This window comes from Periplaneta americana, chromosome 12 (assembly GCF_040183065.1).
Source record: "Periplaneta americana isolate PAMFEO1 chromosome 12, P.americana_PAMFEO1_priV1, whole genome shotgun sequence".
NCBI lineage: Eukaryota > Metazoa > Arthropoda > Insecta > Blattodea > Blattidae > Periplaneta > Periplaneta americana.
In genome coordinates, this window is record NC_091128.1 from 122054273 (window position 1) to 122081645 (window position 27373).

A 27373-nucleotide genomic window follows, 5' to 3' on the forward strand; every position below is an offset into this window, starting at 1 on the left:
TAGGAGTAGAAGGGAAGGTCGGGCGTGTAACTACCGAGTTCAAGGCAAAGGCTAACCCATTCCCCTATAATTCGTAAGTAGACTCATCCGATCTCGTGCGCAGCTCTGTAGGAAGAGTGGGGGAGTGTCTGGACATAATGCATGAGCTGTAAATGTAAATTCTATTATGAGTTCATTCATATGGAGCAGACTGTACATGCAGCCGCTACCGTAACAAGTCGAGCGCGCACACAACCATTTTGTAAACAGAGCTCTACATACGATGCAGCTTAGCCTATAATCAATACTTTTTTCAGCCCTACTGATAAGTTATGTAATGCTTTTCGACGTCTCCCTTCAAAATTCTTGAGATTTCTTTCGTAGAATGGTAAACCTCAGAGTGAGACAAGTGGCCATCAAGCTTGGTGCCTGTATGAATATTCTTCTTTCATGATATCCTTTCCAAGGACGCGAGATTGTGCGTAGGCTTACCTTTTATAACTTTTTTATAGCTCCTTGCCTTGTCATTGCCATTCTCAACGGCAAAACTATAACAGAAAGGATACACTAATTTCCATTTATCTGCCGGGAATTAAATCCAGGTGTAGGCCTACTGGATTTTTAGATAGGTAGATAGAAAACTATCGATGGAATCATCGTGAATGACAGCATTAATTTGTTGTTTATAATGATTTTTTTTCAAAGACGTCCTCGCATCTTCATGGTATAAGTGATAAATCTAGAACAGCGGTGACCAAAGTGGGTGTCGCGATTACATCGTGTAATCACAGACATTCAAACGGGTACGAGGAGTTTCCTGTACATTGCTGTGTTTTTCATTCACGTACTGAAGGCAAGCAGTGGCGGTATCATGTCGCTCTACAAACTCTGTCTCTACAAGCAGTAATAGGTGGTTTTGTAAACAATGAGAAGGAGTACTTTTCTGTTGTTCTGTCGGACAAAATGTAATACAGTATGTTTACTTTGCTCAACGGTTCAATTAGGAGTAAATAGAAACATTAAATGCTTCTCTGAATAATGTATTATTATTATTATTATTATTATTATTATTATTATTATTATTATTATTGACCACTAAGTATATGTTTCTATAATTCTTTTGTACGTGCTTGAATATTGATATTTTTAGATTTTCTCCCTAGAAGGATAAAATTATTTGGTTTTATCTCAATTTTAATCTTCTTAATCTTTAGACGAGGGTAACTATTTATTAGTTATTCATTTAATAATAATAATAATAATAATAATAATAATAATAATAATAATAATAATAACAATGATACTTACTTACTGGCTTTTAAGGAACCCGGAGGTTTATTGCCGTCCTCAAATAAGCCCGCCATTGGTCCCTATTCTGAGCAAGATTGATCTAGTCTCTACCATCATATCCCACCTTCCTCAAATCCATTTTAATATTATCTTCCCATCTACGTCTCGGCCTCCCCAAAGGTCTTTTTCTCTCTCTCCCAACTATAATAATAATAATAATAATAATAATAATAATAATAATAATAATAATAATAATAATATAATAATAATAATCATCATCATCATTATTTTATTGGCCACCGGGTGCTTGCCCACTTGCAGTGTAAATAAATACATACATACATACATCATCATCATCATCATCATCATCCACAGGCCTTTCGACCTATTCCGTCCTCTCAAAGAAATTGATCTCTCCATCTTTTCGTAAGTCTTCCTCTGTCTCTCTTGCCTTTAGGTTTGTACACGAGAATCTTTTTAGGGATATGGTATTCTGGCATTCTTTGTACATGTTCATAGTATTTTACTGTTTAAATTGTATATGTTCAGTTCGTCTCTTATCATTTCATTATATTGTCTGTCTGTTCTTCTGTATCCAGCTACCGATCTCAAAAATCTCATTTAATAATATTAATACAGAAAAAATCGATTCAATATTATGTGAAAGGCATATATATATATATATATATATATATATATATATATATATATATATATTTGACTTTTATAAGTCAAATTTTACTTGTTTTTCTTATCATTGTAATTTTTTCATATTCTCACGTCATATTTCGATGTTACTTGTCCATCTACGTCTTTACATGAAAAGCTTAATATCACGCAAGTCTGACCTGAAGATGCTATTATAATAGCGAAAGCGCTAGTCAAAGATACGTTCATGTAACCTAATGTAATATTTTGTATTTTTAATAGACAGTTATTGAAGGACCTTTGATATTTATTTCTTTCAATATTATGTGCCAACGAACTGTTAAACGCCAGAAATTGATACGTCTTAAATCATAGCCAGGAAGAGAAAGATGAGATAAATAAATGAAAAGAAGTCAGCTACCCAATGTGGTTTGAAATATCTCGTGCTCTAAAACCTTTTAATAGAACAGAATTTCTCGAAAGAGTAATTATTAAATACCTTAAATAACTTGTCCATAAGAACTTTTTAATTTTGAAAAACTACGAATTTCTCGACCAAGTATCGAGAGAAGAATCTAGAAAATTCCTGATTGTAATCAAGAGAAAGGTTAAAAAAAGGAGCAAAAAAAAATCGTATATTATTCACTGGCTCTTGATGACAGCAGTGACACTACTGATACAGCAAAGCTTGAGATTTTTATCCGCGGGTTTGATCAAAATGTTAGTGCAGGAACCACCACTGGTTGTAGTTTTCATGCCAAGTACGTTTCCTCCGTCTCCTTACTTCATAGGCTGTCTGTCGCATGTAATCCCTGCTGATCTAAAAGGATGCTTAGTTGGACAGTACAGTATATTGTGTATGGTGTAATGATGGACGCTGCCACTCGGTTCCTGTTGACATTGGAAGTGACTCGCATCGTGATCGCCTATTTGATCTGGATCGAGATCGCCGCCGCCCTCATGCCGGCGGCACAACTACAGATTACAACCCATCCCCCACTCTCCCTCTCCCCTCTCACTCGCCGCTCTGGTAATTGGGGCCGCATTTAGTTAGAAGTCTAAAGTGGAAACCTGCTGGACATGGGACGATCAAATGAAGAGAGGCAGCTAATGCCTAATGGCAGAAGAAAAGTCGTATTGAATTTACTGAAAGGACGGGTTCGGAGTGTTATTCAAATCCACGATAATTTTATGTGCTTATGATGTGTACTTCTTTCTCCTTCCCTCTAACCCATTCACTTCCTCCTTCATCGAATCCGAAGGAAATTATGGGGACAATGGATTAAATCCCATGTCCAATCAATTTTAAGTGCCATAGTGTCGTGTTCTAAATGAATCCAGCAATCGAGGCGTCTTTTATTCCGAAGAAAGACGATTGTTGGAGTGGTTCGTTCTCTGAAGGAAATGGAAGAAATTATTTTTCTTAGCAATTTCTTCAATTCTTGAAATAACTTCAAGGTTTGATATCTCACTAGCATAGGAGTAAATCTTAAATTACGAGCGCAATATAAGAAGCAAGATGTCATTAGGAAGAAATCCCTTCCAACCTTAACAAGCTCTTAATACTGCCCACTTCACTCACGCACTGTGGATTTCCGAGCCCTAGATGTTCTTTTTAATGGTGAGATGGTAACTAAAATACATCTCTGGTTTGTTGGGAAATTATTGTCAAAGATTTTTAGCTCGCCTTTTTTGTTTCAGTATTTTCATTGTACAAGTATACAGAAAGTATTGTGATCCTGCGAAGTTGCAAGCCACGATTTTAGCATACCTGATACAGATAAATTCTTTTTTTCAAGAGTTTAAACTTACTCAAGTCTTGCTGAGACTAACGGAGGTGTACGACAAGAATTCTTTCTTTCACCCAAAGTGGCAAAACGAATATCAGATATTCCAGTCTCAAGAAAGACACAACTTAATTACCGTACCTTATTTTTTGCAGACAAACAGGTAATCATATCAGACACTGAAGACAGTTTATAGAAAGCCGCATTTAGATTAAACATACTGATAACAGAATATGGTCTAAAATATAAATTAAAACAGGTACAATTGGACGGAGTTTCGCAATAACAGACCCACCGACAATTTGAAGGAAAAAAAAAAAAGAGAGATTTGTACAAATCTGTTGATGGCTAATTTAACTCAGAAAAAATCAAGAATGCGATATCTGAATTTTGCTGCTATTTATAAGTAAAAATTCGTTTATTGCATAAAATTCATTTATTTATTTTGCTTTGAAATATTAATTCAGCTGCTGGCCTCTTCTTAAAAATCAGTTAACCTTTTTTTGGTATTATTTGTGCTATTTTTTGTAGTAGTATGAATGTTATAATACTTCTTGAATAACATGTTTTATAAAAAAGACCGATTTATTTCAATGGCAAATATCTCGAAACAGGTTTTTGGCGCTTGGTCTATTCTTGCGTAACTCGTCCAATTACAATTAAAGTACTTTGCCCATTAGGAAGCAAAATCGTTATCGAAAATCAAGTAATAGAACAAGTATACACATTTAACTATTTGGGAAATATTATCTCATAGGAGGAAGAAAAGATATCAATAACAAACTGAACAATTAAAAAAAATAATAGGCGTAATAAATAGAATATTTAAACCAAATACAGCATTGAACAAAACTAAAATCAAATTATACAACACCCTGGTTCTTTACTCCTCTATATGGCAGTGGATCTTGGATCATCAGGGCAGCAGACGAATACATAATTAGAACAGCAGAAATAAGATTCATGAGCAAAACGGTCTGTTACTTTTGATCAGACAACAAAACCATAGTTAAATAACCAAAAATGGGAAGAAAGAAGGAAAATTCCGCATACCGACATTATGATTACCAGGCAACATTCAATATATCCATAGAAATAATATATAACTGCATACGTTCCCCTCATCACTGAAACTTGCACAGTAACATCACAGTCTAGTATATACAGTCACGAAGCTTGAGTTTATGGGGATACTAGGAACAATAGACTGTGCCGGTACTATTTCGCACTGTCTGTAATGAGGCGATAGTAGCGATCCTAGTGGTTAGCAACTATCTATGGATGCATATTTACTACGTATTGAGCTTCGTGACTGTATATACTAGACTGTGGTAACATTAGGCTATAATGAGAGTCGTATTGTTAATCAGAGCTTATTCTCAATCAAGTTTTCTATCACTTTATAAAGCGACATAACCACAGCAGTTTTGTAACCAGAAATACTTCTATTCCTTAATATATACATTTAGAAATAAATTGTAAATTATTATTTTGAAAAAGTAACAGAAGAAATTAGCGTTCCCAGAGGAAACTTATGCCATTCTCCCTTTTTTCTCCATTTTAGATTTCATTTTGAACTTTAAATTCGAAGCTAGTTGTCAGTGTGGTATCAGTTATAGAATACAGTAGGGTAAGGTGGTACATTATGGATATAGGTACAATAGGGATCACGCTAAGATTAGCGTAATTTTCTACAAGACTATTGTTGGTAGAACTGTTTTAAGCAGTGTGTCAAGAAGGAGGATCCTTGTTGTGTTTATCGTGTGAGTTTCAGTACAGCTGTGCCTTTCATTGAAGCTCTACAATTTATTTTGCATAACAAGGTAAATACTTGCACATGGAAGATACTCAACTTATAAAACTGCACAGTATTTAAGTTCCTAGTGTAGCTTCAAACATAGCAGAATCATTTTCCCTTTTATGCAGTCTTATGTTGCCTTGAAATAGACGACTGTAGGTGCAAGTGCTGTCACCTATTGTTGCATTGTAACAATGAATGATCCCCATACATTTAACATTACTAAAGTACAATATGGATCAGTAGTCTAGGTACAATATGGATATAGCCTAGTAGTACAAATGGGATCGGGAGAAGTTAGACGATTATTTTTTGTTGTTATTATTTTGATATATAGTCCTACGCGTATATTTTATATATTACAATTTTTTTTCGTTTTGTTGTTGGTTTTAATATTTTTTTCTTACATGTTCATGGGTAGATGTCAAGGGTAAAAACAGAATCTAAATGCAGACGAAAGTGGAAGCTATCGGTGATGAACACTGCAATTAAGAGCGTCAAGGGAGGGTATTTGTTTATCCGTGAGGATTTCGAGTTACTTTTACCGCACTCCATAGAAAACTGAAGCTTGAAGAACAGAGAGCTATTGGGTGAAATCTCCGTGTAGGAGATGCAGTAGTCTTGGTTTAACACCTCTTCAGGTGAGGCAAGCCGCATTTAACTTCGCAGAGGGAAGTCAGGTGAAACACCCATGGAATACGGAGAACTGAGTTGCAGGGATTGATGGTTTCTCGCATTTCTAACGAGGCATTCAAATTCGAGTGTAAGGGAACCCGAGTGTCTATCACGTGCCAGAGCTCAAGGATTAAATAGGCAATCAGTTGCGCATTTTTTCGGCAACTTTAAAGAAGTTACGGACCAATTTGAATTGTGTGACAAGCCTTATAATGTGTCCTTTATGGATGAGTGTGGTTTTCCACTTAATACCAGGCCTTCTAAGATAGTATGTCAACAGGGGAAATGAAAAGTTGTTGCTATTACCAACGCAGAAAGAGAGGAAAATGTAACCATCGTTGCATGTTGTAACACATCCGGTGGATTCATCCCTCCAATAGTCATTTTTGAAAGTGTTAGGAAACACCCAGAATTTCAGGACAGCTTGTCTCCAGGCTTGATAGTGGCAATGAGCGAGTCAGGGTACATAAATGAAAATCTCTTCTTGGCATGGTTGAATCACTTCAATACATACAAAACCCCAGGCAGAGTCTTGATAGTTCTGGACAATCATTCAAGCCATGTGAGTTTGTGCAAGCCTTGGAATATTTTCAGATGAATGAGATGAATTTTTAGGGTTACCACCACATAGCACTCATGTCTTAGAACCATTAGACAGAACATTGTTTAAGTCAATGAAGACCAAATATCATAAGAATGTAACTGAATGGATTCATCCAAATGAAAATCTGTCGAAGAAAAGATTCTGTCACATATTCAACATGGCTTGGAACAGCACGGATTCCGTAGGTGCAACTGTTAAAAGGTTTTCAATGTACTGGGATATTCCCATTCAACGATGACATTGTTCCGGAGGAAAAATTTGAACGTCTGTATAATCAAGTAATGATGCCGAAAATAATGCTGGTCATGCAACCTCTAGCACTAGTAGGCCCCAAACCTCTGGAGAGTCCTCAAGCAGACACAAATGCGACCAAGCCTATAGTTTCAGGAACTGGATCACCCACCAAAACTAGCGGCAACTTCTCAAGTCACAACTTCTCAAGTCATAAAAATTGTTTTTCGTCACCAGAGGATACCATAAAACATTTGTTGCCTTCTCCACCTAGAAAGGAGTCGTGCCGAAAACGGAAACTGCAGACCTCTGTCCACTTTCCTTCTCCACAAAATATTGACACCACTCGTGTTAAGATATGTGGCAATGAAAAATCCAAGGCGAGAAGCGCAACAGTGCTAAAAGGAAGTGTGTTGGTGTCATCAAGGAATCACCAAAAAGAAAAGATATCTGTGAATTCTCTTTGCTGAATTATTATAGTCCGGAATCCATAAGGAAAGAGGACTGGATTTGTTGTCAAGGGTGCCAAATGTGGTATCATGAAATCTGTTTAGGTAGAAAAGGTAAAAAACAGTTTATTTCGTGGCAAATACCAGTGATTCTATATGTACTATGTAGGGATCCGAATTATACCCACTGAGGTACATTATGGATAATTTTTTGTTAAATGTAATTTATTTTTCAGTGCTTAACTTAAGTGAAGTAATTTTGTTTAAACACTTGTATCATATCAGAAAATGTCCAAAGATTAAGTAAACATAAAATCATAATGCACAGACATGCATGTTAGTTGGAACAATAAAATCTGTCTTTAGTGATCCATAATGTACCACCTTACCCTATAGCTACTTAAAACACTTCGTAATATTTCTGACTCATATGAAGTATTTGATTACTCATCGACACTATGCTTTGCTTTTCTCATAGCTGATATATGTATGTAAGTTACATGTCGAAATTATAATGTTTACAGGAAGTACTTGCGTACCGATACTTAATGTCTAGGGACCAGTGTCCCTTACGCGCTGACCTAGTTTCACCTCTGCGCTTAGCTATTGTACAGAATTTACAGCTTTAATTAATAATATGCCTATATTCGAAGCACTCAATATAAGCACAATTTTACCAGACAAGAACTTAAATTGTAGCCTACCTATATTAGTACGAAAATTAACCGTCTTCTCTTCATATTTAGAACAATCAAACACCTGCAATTGGATATGAATTTTATGTGTTTGGTCATCTCAACATCATATGTAAAACACTACAAAGAAATAGTGAATTAGCATATTCCACATTATGGGATAGGCTATGTTGTGCATTGTAATAGTAGGCCTAATATTGCGATACAAGGCCTAATATTGCGATACAAGTGTGATAAGTGCGTTATTATCAGGTTCCTTTCTAGGGTCACCTAGTCACCAGATCGAAGTTTGGGACGCACGTAGTGTAAATAGCGTCATGAGCCGTGGGGTAGGTGACACTGGAGAATACAGTTGGTTTCGTAACAAAGTGCATTACCGTCATTCTTATTGCTACTTGTCTTGAGTCCGTGTGATCACCATACATATTTAAGATCCTGCGAGCAAACAAGTATATTTTATTTTATTTATTTAATTAATTATTTATTTAGGCCATATCCATATTTGTGTTGTTTCATTATGTATTTCACTTCTGGTAGTGTGGAAGAGTGTAAGTAAGTAAGTAAGTAAGTAATAAATAAATAAATAAATAAATAAATAAATAAATAAGTAAGTAAGTAAGTAAGTAAGTAAATAAGTAAGTAAATAAGCAAGTAAGTAAATAAATAAGTAAATAAGTAAATAAATAAGTAAATAAATAAATAAATACATTTATGAATGAATGAGGAACATGTCGAAAATTAAGAGCACCAAGCGTTCCCTTCAGAGCGAACTATATTTTATTTATTTTATTATTGGGTTATTTTACGACGCTGTATCAACATCTAGGTTATTTAGCGTCTGAATGAAATGAAGGTGACAATGCCGGTGAAATGAGTCCGAAGTCCACCACCGAAAGTTACCCAGCATTTGCTCATATTGGGTTGAGGGAAAACCCCGGAAAAAACCTCAACCAGGTAACTTGCCCCGACCGGGATTCGAACCCGGGCCACCTGGTTTCGCGACCAGACGCGCTGACCGTTACTCCACAGATGTGGACCAGGGCGAACTAATAGAGAAGTTCGGAAAGGAATATTTTCTTATTAAAGGGAAGAAATTACTGCATTTTGCAAATTGCGTTCTTTGAAAAACACTGTATAGGTAATAGCAAAAGGCACATGGAGAATATTAAATGACACAGAACAGGTCTTCAATATCAAAATCAGACATATAAACTCAAAAAGAATATTCCTTCGAGATTTGTGTATAGCCTGATGTTGGTATATATCAACATCCCTTTCAGCAAGGTCGAAAAATATAGGCTTATTTCAAAGCTTTTCCGAAAAACTTGTTTTGAGTGAAAATAGGAGATGCTTTTCTCTTGATACATTACGAATGTGCCTTGTAATTCGGTGCAATGAATTGTGAAGAAATGTATTTTATGTACCGTATATTTTTCCTTTTCTTCTCACACTAAAAAATGATTATTTTTATGTTGTTAAAACGTGTATAGTGTAATGTGAATTGAAATGTGTAATGTTAGGAAATTATTTTCTGTACTAGAAATGCACCGTATATATTAAATCTGTGATTGTGAACATTTATTTTATGCCTTATTGTGACTGAACGTTTAAATGTTAAGGCAAGGTATGTGAGACGAATATAATAATACATTTAGCTTCCCTCATGAAAAGATTGCCAGATTTGACAAAGTGTATTACATATAATTTGGAAACACACCTAAAAGGTAAAATTATATACCTGTACCTGAGGAAGTGTAATATTATAGTTACTTATTTGTTTGTTTTCAGTATTAAAGCCCAAAACAATGACTGGAAAACATCACATTTACTAGTAAATGTACAACTATATTACTTCAATAAAATAATAATCGGTATTCGATCGACTTGTGCTGTATTAAAAACAATCAAGCAGCCTACTATGATTGCATTCTGTAAGTAATCAATTCGATTATGTTTTATCATTGTGCAAATGACTCGATATCAGCCACGATTTGGATATAGATATACATGAATATTATATTTTAATAACCATTGACCTCATTGTAATACATATGCGCATACTTTACATAGGAGAAACACTGACTTAAAAATGCATCTCTTACAAAAATTAGTTTTTGTTGCATGGGCCCATTTTCCACTGAGCTCCTCAATTACAAATTCCATCACGACTCACCGGGAATTAAACCCGGACAACCTAGATGAAAGACCAGCGCTCTAGCATTTAAGTCGCAGACGCGGGTCTCCGTTGTCGGAGTCCTTCACTAAATAGAAGTGCGGTCGCTGTTTCTTAGTTAGCATCATAAATGAATGGTTCAGAACCATAGTGGGCCAAGCGCCATTTACTGAAGACGTAGAAAACAAGGGTTAAAATCAAGTTATTACCATAATTCAATGAAAACATTTAGCAAGTAATATAAAGTATAAACATTAAAACTAAATGATATGTCAATCTTCATTAAACTATGGTATTCACTTAACTTTAACCCTTGCTTTCTCCATTTCTAATAAATGGCGCTTGGCCCATTATGGCTCTGAACCCTTCAAATGTAAACCTAATCAAAGGTTTGTTACATAGTGGCTCTGAGTTTTATTGCATTGTGCTACGAGTATTATGTACACTAAGTGAACGTCGGATTACGAATCTTGAATAAAGATTCCATTTCTCATATGTGTGTTGTTTCTTGGGAGCGGCCTGTAAGTTTGATAGTAGAGTTGTCGTTTATCGGGGGGTGGCTTACCCTGTGGTGCAGCTTATCTGCAGCCGGTCAGTTTCCTGGTCTTGATGACGCTCGCAGGAAATGGAGAAACTTGCATTAGGTCGCCACATCCAATGATATAGCGACGTTTCTCAGACCCTGGCCACTATGCAATTTCCTCACTCTCCCAGATAATCGCCGATCTTCCCGCCAGAACGGGTCTAAATCATGGACTTCCTGTTTGTTAGAGTCCTTACCCTTACAGTTGAGTTAGCTCAATCAAAACGGATGACCAAGGTTCTATTCCCAGTATGTTACATACTTTCAAAGCCATACTGGAATCCTAATAAAATAGATCTCATTTATGGATATTTCTTATGTAAACGGTGGGCGATATCTTCGTCTGTAAACACTTTACATAGTATTCTGTACTTGTTGAAATTCATTCAGATTTCAGAAAGATTTTAAGTTTTTCAGTCGTTCGTTGCGACAGATTTCCAACGTTTCAATATGGTTTCCAGGTTAATTTTGTCCACTCCTGATATGTCGTCTGCACTACTGAGACCAAATAACTGGAACTTTTTATATGGATCTTTCAATACCGATACCATTAAAACATCTTCTATTAGTAATTTTGTGACACCTACAGCAAAATTGAGACCACTTATTAATACGAATTTAATGTACCTACGAGTCTAATGGAATATTACTCAGATTAACTGTAGTTTTGAAACGAAATTGTTGATCAAAATAAGAATGTTTATTGTAAAGTTTCTAAAAATTTCTTGCTATCTGTCAAGGGTTTTAAGACGAGTTCTTTTATAGTTTCCGTGGGTTACCCTTTCAATTAATAATTGATATTCAATGAACAAAACTTATGGAGAAACAATTTCGTAAATCTGGTTTGAGATTTAATCCTAATTTTTTTCTTGTAAAATTCTATTTCTCTCAATAAAGCAAAACTTGTTCAAGAGTAGTCTAGATTTTATTCGTGGCAATATTTGACATAGTGTAAATGCAAGAATTCTGAGATTGCTCGTCACGGAACCTGTCCAAGAATGTTTGGATTTTACATCACGATTTTTATGTTTATTATTTACAACACAATTTTTATTGCAATTTTTTCAGAGTTTCGGAACTAGTTTCAACTACAAACTAAATAGATTTAATAGAAAAAAAAGAATTACTAGTTATATGGTTTATTTTCGCTCTGGCTCCCCGATCACGTGCAGTTTTTTTTGTATCCGAGGCTTAGAATATTTTTGGGGAATTGTTATAAACTATTTTAATTTTTACATATCGTTGGCTAAGAATGAAAACCTCGTATTTCAGTTTTCTGAAAAACTGTTTTTTTTTTTTTTTTTTTTTTTTTGCTTAATCGGAAGATAATCTCGCAACTCATCCCTAAAAAGTGTAAAAAGAAACTGTTCCCGTTTCTAATTTAAAAGATAATTTGGTAAATTATGTTTAAAAATATAAAAATGAAGTCTACAGACAGTTTCTTGTTCCTCCTGTAAAGTTTGGTTTTCGTGAGATACGAGGTCTTCACTCTTAGTGGACGACATGAGAAACTCGTTCCTGAAATTACGCTGCTCATATTTGGAACACACTGTATATAAGGCCTAGGACTATTGATACATTTTCAAAATCTAGGTATGAAATATTAACAGGAAAACTGTAAATGTAGACCTACTAGTGAATATCTTCAATCTAGGTAAAAATCAAATATAGAAAAGGAAAATTAAAGCTTTGAATATATTTTTATTGCAACAAGAATGCCACAATTATCAGGTATTTCCATACATTACAAAAGAAATTACACATATTAAAACCATCTTAATAGTTCTGAATTACACTTTATCCTAATGCAAAGTGTTTCAACGATAAGTTGGATAAAACGTACTTTCACATATTATATGAAAATAATGTCACAGTAAAACAAATGAGAGTACATATAAAATTACTGCTTAGAAAGATCTTTTCTTCATAAAAATCGTTTAAAATGAGATGCTTGCACAGCCATTCAGTCTTCACTTCTTGCAGAAGCTCATGGAAACATACAGCAAGTTTCTTGCAGTCGTCAAATTCCACCTTTTACTCGAACACCGGGAACCTCATCTTACAGTTGCTGCATATCACCTGAAACAAGTTAACGCATGACAGATTCTCGCCATGTTAGTCAAACTGTGATGCTGTTTACAAAGCAATTTCAAGCATAAAAGATAGTACTGCCCATGCGCTTAGTAAGTCCACAAAAGTAGAAATTGAGAGCAAAATTTTCCTTACAATCTTTCGAAATTAGTTGTAAAACGGTATTAAATGCGATTAGAAAATAACTCTCGAGTTGAAACATAAATGAACTAACTCTGGAACATGGTCAGGAAGTGTTACGATTACTTTCACAACGTTGTCTGAAAACTTTGTAACTAATTCAGCAGTTTATAGCATAAATACGCGTCAAAAATGACTTTCATACTACATCGACAAGTCTATCGTGCTATCAAAAAGGAGTGCGTTATATGGCAGTAAAAATATTTAATAGCCTCCCTGTCGATATAAAAATGAAACTGAAAACATAACATTATTTAGGGCCAAATTAAAGAAGTGCCTAATTTCTCATGCCTTCTATTCTGTAGGTGAATTCATGACATTCAACAAAGCTTCATGAAATTGATACTAGAACTTTGTGTTGTACTAGTAGACTATATTGTAAACCTCTTCTGTACATATTTCAACTAGATTGCGACTATAAATTAAGGCTTTATAGTAGTATTAAGTTTTTTGACTTGTTCTATAGGCCTATTCTAGCTGTGAAGTAATGTATCAATACCATGCAATGTTAATAAATACAATACAATACAACTTCATAAACAAATCTAAAAAGTAAAAAACGGAAAATATTTTTAAGAATATAATGAAATTGGAATTTCGTAAGAGGGCACTACCTACCTCAACACTGACCTTTCACATCTATTGGTCTTACCCTCAAGCTAGCCACATTCCCAAACCCATACCGGCTGACTACGCTACGGTTCGCTGTGTACCCAGATTTCGAGCATGCAATCCCACTCGTTCCTGGGCCAGTCCATTCCGTGCGTTGTCAGCCGATGTTCGAATATTGCTATGGAATGATGGCGGGATGAAGAAATGATGACGGAATAATGTAGATGCTTAATATGGAGAAACAGGAGAACTTCAAGAAAACCCAACTGGGACCTTGTCCGCCATAAATGTCGCTATGGATTTTTCAGTAAGGTCCGGGCTTCGAACCTGAACCACCTGCGTGACAGGCTAAATGTCTGACCACTCAGGCAGTGGAGGAGTTAATGTCTTTAGGAAAGGTGTTAGTGACGTACGTCTGTTAGTAGAACGCGCAATCTAAAATCTAGACAGAAAAGAAAAAGAAAGAAGGGTAATACCGAAATGTAGGAGGAGTGGAACATGTTATAATTACAGTTAATAATGGTGAAACTTCAGATTCAAAATAATTAAGATATCAACAATCTTGCCGTTTATTATTATTATGGTTACGGGTGGCATTTTCGTTTTGATGCGACAACACAGCCGGTTTTGCTTCACATTTAGCTACTATTAATACTCATATCCTGCCAATACCTTTCTATCCATTCCGCTCTAAACATTTTCACGCGTAATGTACTGTCCGACCGGGTGGTTATGTCGCAGGGTCGGCGAAACGGGGGAAATCTTGTAACAGTTACTTTACAGAACTCTTTCCTTTTTGTTATTTTAAACAGTTGTATATTATTGCATAACTTCAAATAACCCGAATAGCAAACCTTTTCGGAAAGAGCCTAGCACCTCAGCCATTAGCCTTTACAGAGAGACCAGCAGAAATTGATAGGGGAAATCGAGATGCTACATAACCACTCTATCGGACATGTTTCAGCGAGAAGTAACCATTCCCTTCTTCCGTTTGAGTTTGAGTAGATTTATCACTTATTTTGTTTGTTCCATGTGGTCTTGAGTAGAGGCGTTACACAATCATCACCATATGGCTAAATAATCCTTTTACACGTAAAAAAAAAAACTTAATAATCCTGACATGTGGGATGTGGATGAGTTTTGTGTATTGTATGATTAAATTTATAAAATTATTCATGACATAATATTAACAAATGTATTTTTTTACCTTTTATTCCTGTCCACTATATTCATATTTTTATTGAATATCACTGGCTTCTGTCTGATTGTCAATTTATATTAAATGCGTTTTTTCCCTATTTTTTTCTTTTTCTTATTTTTTTTTGGCTTTTGTGTGTTATTTATTGGTTTGAATTAAGTTACTTGCCGTATTTACTAAACTGTCCTTGTAAATTTTATATTATATTATTGGCTAAGACCACAGCGTACACGAGCCTGCGGTAGTGACTAGAAACATTTTTGTTTTATAATTTTAATTTGTAGTTAAATAAATAAAATAAGTAAATATGTATATCCCATTGGATAGTCTGAATCGATGTTTTATAGTTAATTTAATTTAGCTGGTTACTTTGGAACATTGGAGAATGCTGGGTTTGCAGTAAACGACCTGCCCCCAGGGCAGAAAAGTATGAATAAATGAAATGTAGTAAAGTACACATAGCGATTGACGATTGGTGTATAATTAAAAGTTTTTATTTTTAAATTCTAATATAAATTTCAAGTAACAAGACTGGACGTTATAATAGATTATTTTATGCTTAGGCCTTTGTTAGGGTTTTATTTATGAAATGCCTTTCTTTCTTGAGAAAGTGAGAAGTGAACCAAATTTTATGAAGTGTGTTAAAATGTCAGTGTTACTTACTTACCCACAGTGAAGGATCGTCGTTAAACGCGAATTTACTCAGGCGATGGTAAGTGGAGCGGTTATCTATGAACATAGATAGATTCTGTACATCCATTTGAGGAGTATTTAATTGCCATGATGGATCCCTGATATTCTGTCCAAGATCCAGAATGTTGCGACCGTTGTACATAATCACCTGTGGTAACAAAGTATTAATTTTTATTGGGTATATTTGGATGCATCTATGAACTTTAGAAAGTTAACTTGGTTAAAATAAAATATAGTAAAAGAGTTTGGGAAAATGTTGAAATTACAATGATTTTATGGACGTTACTATGCAGTCATTATTTGAGAAACAAGGTCTGAAATTACATGCCAAGATGAGAGGGAGAAGATTGAGGAAGATCTTAAGATTCAACGACTTTACAACTTCATACTAATTCTTACCTCATTTGATGCTTTGCTTAAAGTTGGAGACAGCGGCCATTGAGGGTAGAAGTCTCCTAAACCATCATCTCTTCCAGACTCTTGCTGCAGTGGAGAGGTGAACAGAGAAAACTGTATATCGTTTGAGGAGCGACGATATCGTCGTTCACTCCCAATAGCTCCAAATATTTCTGCAGTGCTATCTGCCGCCCCAGTCTGACTGGGGCCATTTCCTTCATTCTTCTCTTTAATATCCATAGTTTCTTTAGTACTGTCATTCTGATTTGTTTCCTTTCGAAATATTCCAGGTAGGCATTTGTCTCCTTTCTTTCGCTTCTGTCCATTGGATTCATCTGATGATTTTTGATTTCCTACATTCCATTTTTTTGGCGCAGTAAGTGCCATCTTCAGCAGAAATACATATATGTCCTGCCGAGAAACTAAAGATTGTTTGTATGAGACGGCGGAATTCTTTTCGAGTCCAGTTTGTTTTTGACCGTGGTACTGCCGATGATTATCATTCGTGTAGTTTCCAGACTCTCCCCTATTCAACATCAGATCAGTTTTATTTCCTGTCCCTCCTTGGAAGATAGCGGAAGAGTTGTACTGCCACTGCGAGAGCGGTGCCCTTCTTGCAGGGTTTCCATAGCCGAACAAGAAATGGAAGCCAGGTTTCCCTTGAAAATTTTCTGCCTTTCTCGCAGTTTCTCGAGCGCGCAACAGATCATATAAGATGTACTGCTGCTCAGAGCTCTCTGTATTATTTGTAGTCTCTTTCTGACTGAACGACAGATTAGATAAGTCGTATTGCTGTCCAAAGCTCTCTGCCTCATTTTCCGCATCTATTTGATCATATAAAATATCGGAGAAGCTTGGTTGCTCCCTATACAGCTTTGTTTGTTTGAGAGCAGCACTTTCACTAGATAAGTTGGAGAAGTCATATTGCCATCCAGAACTTCCCTGAATATTTGGAGCATCTTCTTGACTGTTCACGGTTTGGGGCAAGTCGCATGGTCTTCCCTCGTTTGTTGCTTCTTCTCTATTGTGCAAGTTACTTGAGAAATTGTACTGCCATTCATAGCTCTCTCCCGGGTTTTCAGTATCATCTCTGTAATGATCATAAGAGATTTCCTGCAAACTGCGAGAATATTTCTCCTCCTCACGAGCAATAGGAAAACCCAGGTATCTGTCTGAGGCGAAGCAAGTAGATGGCCAAACGATGTTGTTATTTCCATCAGACGGAAAAGCGTTAGCTCCAGAGGTCTGAGAAGCAGAAACAGCAAGTTCATTCTGTGAATCCCTGTATAAAGCGACATTCTGTCCAAAATACTGATATTGAGTATGACCTTGTCCGTTAAATCTGAAGGAATCTTCTAGTTTACCTTTAGTATATAAAGATGTTCCACCATCTCGGCAGTTTGAGATGCTCCGCATGAACTTTGGAGGTGTAGAAGCTGTATCAAACTCACGTGATCTATTCTGGAAGTAAGTTTGACCGAATGAGTTTGTGGAGATTGCATCTTGTCCTCTGCGTCCAGAAGACTGACTATAGTCTACATTTCCGTTATAGTAATTGGTAGAACCACTTCGTTCAGAAGAAAATTTTCGCTTGTTTTTCGCATGTCCTTTGCGCGACGTCTGAGTTCTACGACTACATTCGAGACTTTCTAAAGGTGGTATTATCAGAGGCTGCCAGTAGGATATCTCCTTCGGAGGGACCTCTTGACTTTTAGGAATGGGATCCTTCCAGTCGTATGGAATTTCTTCTTTTATTTCTCTTATCCCATTAGTCTGATATACCAAAGCATTTATTGCGTTAGCTTTTCCATGTAATGTTTCTTTCGAGTTAGTTTCGCCATATTTATTTTTCATAAAGTTCTTATTCTGTTCTGAGTCTTCTTTCCCTTCCTCCAGCGCGTCATACCAGTTTTCTATTACTGTCTCTTCATTTTCCTCGTCGTTCTCCTCTTCTTTCCTTACCTGAAACTGAATCCTTTCTTTAATATCGTTACTATCTGAGCCGAATGTATCATAATGGATACATACTGTGTCATTTTCTTCTTCCGCTGCGGCTTCTGGAGAGGAGTGATTGCAATTGGTCTGGCTGCTATTAGGTTCAAATGCCTTCTTTCCTCCGCATGTGTTGACAGATGCAATGTTTTCTTGAGAGGTACCAGTTTCAGATGTTGTAGCAACAGTGTCAATGGCTAAGGTCGCAGAGGTCATTGATGTGGTAGTAGCAGCAGAAGTGGTATTAACTGCCACTACGTTTCGATCAGCATCCGAATAATTCTTCCATCCCCGTCCCATTGCTGCAAAGAAATAAAATAGTCTTCACTCAAGAGAACTATCGAAACACGTTTATTTTTTTATATGTATTAAACATCGACATAGATATTTTAACATTTGTACCACTTCAGTATTATATTAGGCTCATTATAAAATGTTTTGAAACGTGTTATGATTACAAAGGTGTTTTTTTATATTGACGAAATACCCTAAATGTTTAAAAAGTTTCATTGTATTCGCCAAAAAAAAAAAAAAATGTCTAAGGGGAGAATGTAGGTATCGATAGGTCCCTATCTCCGCCATGTTAAATTGGTGCACTTTATGTACTTTTTTCTCTGAATGTATTTAAGATAGAATTATGCAATTTTGCACACTAGTAGACAAGAATGATTTTTATTATCCTTTGATTTTTCAGATTATAATGTTAGAAATATTGAGATTTTTCACCAAACATACCTACATTCTCCCCTTAAGATGATCTAGAAAATGAATGCTATTTAACCACGAAATGTCGCGAAATCTAATAAGTTCAACGAAATAAATCAGTCACGAGATTAAAACTAAAAAACACGATTATTTTATCGAAATACTAGCAAAAACAAACAGATAATCCCTCCGAATAAAATAAAAACTGAACCATCCTAGAACGTCTTTGCAGAGCCCGAGGAGTTTGCATGCTTCAGTTGAGTGATCTGAAGCGTTATACCTCTATCACATATGAACCAGATTGCTCAGCCTTTTAGGTTTTCACGGCAACAACATTTATCACTTTCACTATGCTGCCATCTAGTTACTACGTAAGAAGTCATGTTATAACTCTCATTTGAATTGCCTGGAGCAACTGTACTTCCATATAGCGGTCGTTCCCAATTGACGATGGCGATCTTGGTGGTTGTTCTCATCCCCATGTTACCGTTTTTAACATGGGGATGGCCAGTCTGTTATATATGTGTGATCAGAGGTTATACTTCCGCCCAACTTCAAGATAAGTCTGAAATGTGACCTCTGCCATTGGTTGATTAGCAAGTATCTTTCCTCCTTCCTCTGCCGGCAATGTTTACGTCGCCTGTCAGAAATTATGGAACGCAATATACTTCTAATTTACACCTTCCTTTAATTCAGGCCAAAATCACAAGAGTTTTGCTCCAACATACCTTCGAGTGGTGGGGTTTTCTATCTCGAGCATTGATAGGGAGGGAGAATTTTCAACCTATACACATATTTTATCTGATCGACGAGTGCGTGTCTCATGTTCAAAATGTTAAAATAATTCTCAGCCTATACATTTAAGAACCGGATATGTAAGTGCTGTAAAAACTGTGTAAGATTTGCTGCTTGGGATCAAATTGAACTCGCCCCAGTTTGTGGGTTGACCAGAGTACTTTGCAATACTTTTTCCACACATGTGTAAACTAATGTTATGCAATGATTGGAAGTAGACCTGATTTTCAAGAAAACATTTAATTCACATGGAATTGATTATGTAATGTCTATTCTCATAAATATTATCAGGGATTCTCTTCAAATATTACATCATCATCACTATTTCAATTAATTCACTTACATTTGCCTTCAACAATTAACTTTCATTTGAATGTTTCAAATATTACATTATATTGTACATGTTTATTGTATTCAGGACCCTTGTGGTCACTCAAATTCTTTGAGCCGATTTCTTCAATGAATAAATAAAATTAACGTTCATAATATTGAAAGTGTCACACAATTTATGACAATTAAAACTAGTAACTGGATTCTACTCGTTTTACATAATATTAATTTTGTATGCCGTATCCTAACCGATAATTTTAATTTAATTATGGTTTATTTAACGACACTCGCAACTACAGAGGTTATATCAGCGTCGCCGGTGTGCCGGTAATTTGTCTCGTAAGAGTTCTTTTACATGCCACTAAATCTAGTGACATGAGCACACTTAAATGCCATCGACCTGGGCCGAAATCGAACTCTGGCAGAGAAGGCCAGCGCTATACCAACTCAGCCACTCAGGGCGACCATCCTAACAGATATTTGTACGAAATATTAACCGAAATCTTCATATTTCCACGAAATATTCACCGAAATCATGATAAAATAAGCACCAAAATAGAGGTAAATAATCATCGCAAAATCATATTTATTCCTAGTTACAGTTAACTGAACAAAGAAACGGTTAACAGGTAAAAATGAAGCACGTTTCACACGGTTTTGGTAGTCTGGCAAATAAATACGCCTAGGAAGTGGAAGTTGCGAGGAAATCTAATGTTCATACGAGTAGCTAAAGCTTAAGATATTATTCCATATTCCTAAAAGTTTTAATAAGATTACATTTTATACCTGTAACTGACAGTCATTGTGTACCAGTACGCGAATTGCCATTTTAATGAAATTTTACGTGTGCAACTATATAAATTTAATGTTTTAAACTGTGATTTATGAAGAATGAATAAATGAAAAAGCAGATCTTATTGAGTTCATTAATATTGTTAATGATCTTTACTTTGTATCCCGTGAAGCATCACAAATATATTACGAGACACAAGATGGGATTTAAATTACAATTTAATTTGAAACTAGTAGAATTTGAGAGATATCGTACGATGTTTGTCGGTGTAGACGTAGAGTATAGGAAGCGCTTTTTTGTGATCAAAATAGAAAATAGTTAAAAATTAGGGTGCCCCTCACGCAACGAAAGTACAGCCAAGAACGTTAGTTTTCTTCTCATATGTAAATCTTAGAAATTGCACTTTCAGGCTTTTGAAAGACAAGGTAAAAATAATAATAATAATAATAATAATAATAATAATAATAATAATCATCATCATCATCTCAAATTTACTTCAAGAAAACTTGTTTCAGTTTTTGAGATGCGACTTATACACGAAAGTGTCTATTACAACTGACAAATACGGTATAAACATTGTAAAGTAATAATGCAGCAGTTGGAAAATGTACCTATATTAGTATATGAAGAACGTGATTCAACCCTCACCCTCTAATTCACCCGTACCAGCAGGGTTGGTTGACGTCTAGCATACAAGATGAATGAGCTAGGTAGTTTGCTGCGATCACTGTAGAACGGCTCAAGATATAAAATGCCGATCACTGTAATAAGTAGACTACAATCATACTACAGGTCATTCGTTGTCTCGTGAAACGAAATGCTTGTGTGCGCCGTAGCTAATAGTAAGAACCTTATGGTGAGGGTAAGCGAGCTAAGCTACCTGCAAGTGAAAGTGAAGCGAAGTGAGGGAGGGAAGCTTCGCAGTCCATTTCTTTTCCCTTACGCGGAGGTAGGTTTCACAAGATACCATCCAAGATGCCCGGGTTCTATTCCCGACCAGGTTGTGTTGAAGATTATGGTGAACCCTACTTGTCCCTAGGCAGCCCCCTCCCGTGTTCGGGGAATGCTATGGAATAATGACGAAATGGAGAGATGTTTGCAAAATGATGTAATTTTTGTCCATATCGACAGAAAATCTAATAAAGAATCATTTTGCCCTCTGACGTGTTTGATTAGCGTGGACGGTTTTTTTTGTGTAAATTTAATTAAAAAACCACTAATTTCAAGCCACTGAACGATGTAACCAGATTGCAACGTTGTAATCAGAGGGAGGTTCGTGTAGCGAGATAGACCTGAGATCCTCAATCTTTTACATCTGTATACGAGAAGAAAGAGCAATGTGTTAGCGGCGATGTTGCCAGACTGCTGATATTCCAACTCAATTATCTAATTAACCGTGCATTTAATCACAAAACGTAATATAGTTTTTTTTATCCATTTAAGTGTACCTAAGGTCTCATTCAATCTGAAAGTCAAACTCTCTTCTACCTTTTTTAGTCTACACATTTAAATGTACTCCGCAGACACTGCAAGTTTACAAGGGTTTAATCAATATCTAGCTTTTAAAGATCATAACTACTTTTACTTTTATAGGGTGCTATTCATAAACATTTCGCTAGCCCGCGCTACGAGCGTGCTAAACTAGCCCCGGCTATCGACTGGTTACTTGTACGGGATTCATATCATATCATATCACTAACACTTGTTTATGAATTCGAAAAACGTTAGTTCGCTGATCATTCACCGGAAACCCCTCGCTAAGAATGTCTATGAATACGGCCCATACAGTTCAAATCTTTCTCGACTCTAATGACCACATTTAAGAACTTGGATGAGTAATATAGTCAGAAAAGTTATTAGATCTTTTCAGACTGTTTGTTTGGAGTATTTAATTTATAATAAAATTCTTTTAAAACAGAATTCTTTGCTGTCGAAGAAAGGAAGCTTTGACCATTAAGTTTTTCTGTAACCCTATCGTTCAGGGACAGATTAAGATTCCGCGATACTGGGAATAACGACTAAGTATGGTAAACATTTCGTCACAGAGGTGCTGCTTGAATGAACTGGCACGTTTCTGCTTTTAGGTATGACTGTGATTAGATTACGTCTATGTGTTATCTTCACAAGATATTTTTCATCATAAACAATTTGAGGCACAATGTATTTAGATTACGCTCATTAGGTGCAAGAAGAAACTTGAGTATTACTATTTTTAAATTAAAATTCCTTTGAAGCATCTTAATCTTTATTCACCGTACTTTATACACTATAAGCCAGGGCTGGGCATGGGAGCTGAACTAGACTCTAAACGGGGTCGCTTAATATTCATCCTTCATTGAATCAACGCTGCGCGATGTTCGGCGAGGAAGAAAGGGGATGAAGAGAAATCATATGGCTCCCCGTGAGAGAGTAGAATCCGCTCTTACTGCCCAGCCCTGCTATAAGCCAATGTACAGTACGATTATTTAGTCCTAACAGTCGCCGGAGATGTGCGCGTGGGACAGGCTAGTCCATTTAGTTACGCCAAGGGGTGATTGGGTTATTCACTCGCTTGCCTTTACGGACCACTCGCCCTATCTCTACTCCGGAACTCTCCCCACTCCTCCTATTACTTCCCCTCTTTCGCGTCGCTGAGCTGTCAGGACTAAATAACCGATCTGTAATATACGTAACTTTCACGTGGAATTGAATATCATGTGGTCCACACCTATGTAGTAACGGTTAGCGCGTCTGGCCGCGAAACCAGGTGGCCCGGGTTCGATTCCCGGTCGGGGAAAGTTACCTGGTTGAGGTTTTTCCTCAACCCAATATGAGGAAATGCTGTGTTACTATCGGTGCTTGACCCCAGACTCTTTTCACCGACATTATCACCTTTATTTCATTCAGACGCTAAGTAATCTACTAAACATTTAATGTGTGCTTGGTGTTTATACAGGGAGATTCACGAGAATTTACCGTCACTTGCGGAGCTTATTTCCGAAGACATTCTGAGCAAAAAGAGTCATAACATTGTCCTAATCTCAATATTTTCACAATTACACTAATTTGAAGTTTTTTGCAAAATATGCTTGAGTTTTAAGGGTAAAAGAATATTACAAATAAAGAATGAACTATTCAGGAGCATCATTTTTTTTTTCATTAGCTAGTATTTTGAAGTTAAAAATGTGTTGTGAATTCCATAGTTGCTTCGTACAGAATTTTTTTTTTTTTTTTAGATTTTTAACTACAAAATTACATTTTCTTATGCATTTAACACAACAATTGTTACAAATGACGCCACTCTTGTAAATTCTTTAAGACTGTACATTAGGATTCATAATTAAACTGTAAAGAATCAAGTTCCTAAAGTCGCATGATTTGTAACAATTTTTGTGATAATTACGTAAGAATTATGGAATTTTTAGTTAAAAATTGAAAAATAAAATGTGTACAAAGCAATTAACAACATTTTTAGCTTCAGAACACTAACCAATTAAAGAAATGACACTTCTTAATAGTTCATTCTCTATTTGTAATATTCTTTTCCCTTAAAAATAAAGAAAAAAGGTATTTTACAAACAACTTCAAATTAATGTAACTTTGAAAATATTGAGATCAGGACAAATGTTTATATGACTTTTTTTGCTCAGAATGTCTTCGGAAATAAGCTTCGTAAGTGATTGTAAATCCCCATGAATCACCCTGTATAGTGTTCTATTTGGACCCGGCTTAGCGGCAACCCAATGTCACTAGAACTCTCATATATGTCCCTGTTAGACAGAGAAAAGTGGAAATAAGTCAAGCCAGGACTTATTCTATGCTAGCCTCTAGACCCAATACGTATAGCCTTTGGGCCCAAATATGGAGTGGAAGTGATAACTGTGCAGGTTGAAGAGGGCAATAGAATGCATTAAAATAAATATTAAAAATATCAAAGGTTTTGTAATTAAGTAGGCCTACATAGTACCTACATTATAAAATCAGTCAAATTCTGCGTGGTTCGGCAACAGCGCATCGCCGGTTCATCTGGTAGACTACACATGCAAATTTTGAATAGCAGAATTCCGTCCCTTAGTCACCTCAGTAGAGTTGCCAGGAAGTAAGGACAGCAAGTAATAATACATATTAATCTTTTTATTTAATTTACAAGAAAACCTTCAATTTTATTGAAAAACTGCAAATGGATAAACCATTCCTTGTCAGTTTCTCTAACGTTAAGAGTAAACATCAGAATGGTACATATAGTAATTATCGAGTAAAACAGTTAGCATTTAGGAGAAAATTATTATTTACTGAAAAAAGTATTGATTTAGAACTAACAGGCTACTAAGTTAGAATTTTTTGTTTCACTCTAACCAAGGAATAAGCCGTTAGAATCTGCACAGTTATATCATTTCCACCATGTATAAATGCTAAAATCCCAACAGAAAACCATTTTATGAACAGCAAATCATATCTTCGCCTTCTATCGGATAAGAAAGTGATTAAGTCGATCGACTTGTGTAACTAAATATAATGTATGTAAAAATCCGCTTATGATAAAGATGGACAAACATAAAAGATAGACAGTACAAAATTGTAAACCATGTTAACTCATTGAAAACTAATGAAAGGTATAGCCTAAAAGAATGGAAAATGGAATTACTTGTACTCCACATGATGCCTGTGTGTGCACTCTTAGAAATAATTAATGGTGCACAAATATTTTCAGAAATAATTTATGGCGCACAGATATTTTCAGTCTCAGAAAGAAAGCACTGCGGGCGACCAGGTTCACAAGAGAACTACTAGTTGAGGTAATAACATTCGTTCTGTTTCGTCCCATGTCATCTCTAAGTAGCTAGAACAATTGCCAGGACAAAGAATTTAGCGTAAGTAAGTAGTTCGATGAAAACTTTTTCACCACAAATAGTCGCGTCATCAATTGTTTCTAAAACTGTACGTTTATGTAGAAAGTTAGAAATTGAAAACTATTTAATGAGCAAAGATGCAGTGGCTTAACTGCCAGTCGATAGAAACTATAAATCAACCGAATTTTTGTAGTAGTATTTTGACGACACTTTCAACTGCAGAGAGCTTTTAGCGTCGAAATTCTACGTGGGCGAGATATAGTCCTCTATCAAGAACGGAATTCTTTTGATCACTGCGTATCTATGATACAGGTTCCTCAGTTTTTTCCTCCCAGGGAAGACACCCTAAACACTGAACTATTAATTGTATTTCGTCGTTGTTTCTGCTATAACTCCTATGTGACATATTTATCGATTTTCAGATTATTGCTCTATTAAATAACTTAAATAATGATACAGCAAATAATAAAATCTCCTATATGTAATGATATTTCTTTGTTTCGAAAATGTAAGAATTCACAATCTATGATATATGATATGATATAACTTATGATATATTTAGTCACAGCACTTCTTTACATGTAATGGTGTACCTCACATTTCTGTATCCGGTGCCACCATTAACATATTATTACAATAACACATTATTTGCAGTACACGTCTACACAAATACTCCCAATTACACTATGTACCTTTTTTGTTACTTGGTCAATCTCCCCTTCAGTATTTCTCCTACATTTCATTTGCTATTTGTTCATTAATCCTAATATATCTAATTATATAGGCCTACTTCTTTCACACCCCCCTTTTCCTCTAAGTACTATTCACTAAAATCTCTATTTCAATTTTTCTCTATAAATTATCATATTGAATTATTTGACTTATTTGTTTTTTTTTTTACCTTTTATTCATTTACTGTTCCAGCGTTCAAATGTTAGTACTAATTTGACGCTGTCACATGTTCACTTCTCTTGACCCTTTCTCACTATTTTCACTCATTCTTATTTGCGCTCACTTTCACTTAATTCACAATCTATGTACGGCTGCCATAGGATGAATAAATGTGTTTTTTCTTCCTACTGAAAAATTGTATATTTTGCACATAGGAGTTATCGCAGGAACAAAGACGATTTTCTGGCAACAAAAACACTCGTCGGAATTGAAAACTACTTTGCATAGTGATTTAAATTTATAAAATAAAGCAATAGCTTCAACTAGAAACAACATCCTGCTTGGGACAAGTTTCCTGGTTAAGATTTTTTCTGGGAGCTTTCCCCTCGGCTTTGAACCCTGGACTCATTTTCCCGTCATTACCACGATCTTTATCCGTCCTGCCTACTTTCATACTCATCATACAGTAATCACAAAAAGATGTACCGGTATGTAGAGGCTTAAATAGCATATACGCTAATATGCTTGGTTTTTTCCCTTGGTTATTTAACGACGGTGTATTAACTACGATGTTATTATCGTCGATGAAATTGGCGATAGTGAGACTATATTTGGCGAGATGAGGCCGAAGATTTGCTTTACGGTTGGGGAAATGCTCTGAAAATATCCAACCAGGTAATCAGCCAAAGCGGGAATCGAACCTGCGCCCGAGCACAACTCTTGATCGACAGGCAAGCACCTTAGCCGACTGAGCTACGCCGGTGGCTTGCGTGGTGTTAGAAGAAGAAAAAAATAAGAACCTAAATTGCGACCGGATGGGAAAGAAAGGTTAATTGTTGCACAATTCTGTAAGTTAATTAAAATTGCCTGGACTGCAATATAAAGGTACAAAGCCAACGAGTGTGCGATAGCGAAAACTTCAGAAATTCAATATTTACTGTAGGCCTGGAATACTT

At 35.8% G+C, this 27373-nt stretch overlaps 2 protein-coding genes across 4 annotated transcripts in view; one reads left to right on the top strand and one right to left on the bottom strand.

Annotated features, from left to right (window-relative positions):
- Positions 1-27373, top strand: part of LOC138710867 (uncharacterized) — a 2470114-nt gene that overhangs the window by 369000 nt on the left and 2073741 nt on the right. The gene's annotated exons all lie outside the window — the stretch shown is intronic.
- LOC138710863 (uncharacterized) overlaps positions 12594-27373 on the bottom strand; it is a 30477-nt gene continuing 15697 nt past the window's right edge. For 2 of the 3 annotated variants that reach the window (XM_069842036.1, XM_069842034.1), the window contains exons 2-4: positions 16086-18376; positions 15661-15834; positions 12594-12991 (exon numbers count right to left, since the gene is read on the bottom strand). In XM_069842036.1, coding sequence (XP_069698137.1) covers positions 12947-12991; positions 15661-15834; positions 16086-18376 — 2510 coding nt within the window. In that variant the 3' untranslated portion in view covers positions 12594-12946. Of the gene's footprint in view, positions 12992-15656; positions 15835-16085; positions 18377-27373 lie in introns of all 3 variants that reach the window. The other variant, XM_069842035.1, reaches the window with a different exon arrangement.